Genomic DNA, 1120 nt, shown 5'->3' on the forward strand with positions numbered 1-1120 from the left:
TTTTTTTTGGGGGGGGGGGGGGGGGGTTTAAACCTGTGAAATTTGATGTAAATTACAGTATGCTCATAGATTTTGGAATAGTTGTCAATTTGCACAGCATAGAATCAGACTAAAGTGTTTTACCACATCTTATCCACTCAAAAAGGCATTCCCTTTACCTGAGGGTTGAGGTCATTGTTAGGTAGCTAAAGTGCTCATATTATCGTTACCTCTTTAATTCCAAATAGTGGTTACCTGAAAAACTGCTCGTGCTGTAAACTAACTCTTCTTCCTCCTTCTTTTCAAAGCCATATGAGGGACTAAGACTTCAGGATCTGCGAAGGCTAAAGGATATGCTGATAGTAGAATCTGCTGACATGCTTCAAGCCCCACTGTTTACTGCAGAAGCTCTACTTCGGGCACATGGTAATCAAAACTTTTGAAACATTCATCCAGTTTTTTAAATTAATTTAATAAAAGTGGTGTACATGAGGGTGTTTTCTCCTTTTCTTAGGCATAATAAAAAGACAGAAAAATGAATTGTTAACATAACCCTCAAGAAATATTACCATATTTATTTGAATATAAAACAACTCTGAATGTAAGATGACCCCCCAATAATTAATTTCTGCACACAGAAAATATATAAGTTTGTTATAATTTTCCATGTATGGAACCTAATTATTGGAGGATCATCCTAAATTTGTGCCCCCCCACTACTGCAAGTGGTGGAAGAAGAGGTGATGGGAGAGGCAATAATGGTGCAGGTTGGGGGAGGCAGTAATGGAGCAGGCAGTGGGAGCAGCTAATAGGGGGCAGGCAGTGTGGAGGTGGTGGGGCAGACAGAGAGGCAGGCAGGCAGCTTGCCCACTGCTACCAGCCATCTTCTACCACCTTGCCCCCCATATTATGCCTGTCACTGCATAGCCTCAGGTTGCCCTAATTTCCCCCTTCCCCTGTTACCCCTCCACCCTTCTCCATACCGCTTCTTCCACCCACAGCCTCAGGTCCCCAACCCCCGTTCTTCCCATCCCCCTCCCCCAAGATCTCCCTCCCACATCTGTGTCTCAACCTCGCTCCCCTTTACTTTTGCTTGGCACCAGCAGAGACACAAGGACATGTGCATTTCAGTGCATGGTTT

At 44.1% G+C, this 1120-nt stretch overlaps 1 protein-coding gene across 3 annotated transcripts in view; it reads left to right on the forward strand.

Moving 5' to 3' along the window:
- ANKIB1 (ankyrin repeat and IBR domain containing 1) overlaps positions 1-1120 on the forward strand; it is a 102342-nt gene that overhangs the window by 43014 nt on the left and 58208 nt on the right. For all 3 annotated transcript variants that reach the window (XM_019508414.1, XM_019508413.1, XM_019508412.1), the window contains exon 4: positions 288-405. In XM_019508414.1, coding sequence (XP_019363959.1) covers positions 288-405 — 118 coding nt within the window. The remainder of the gene's footprint in view (positions 1-287; positions 406-1120) is intronic.

Source organism: Gavialis gangeticus, unplaced genomic scaffold (genome assembly GCF_001723915.1).
Source record: "Gavialis gangeticus isolate Ggan-Ray unplaced genomic scaffold, GavGan_comp1, whole genome shotgun sequence".
Classification (NCBI taxonomy): Eukaryota; Metazoa; Chordata; order Crocodylia; family Gavialidae; genus Gavialis; species Gavialis gangeticus.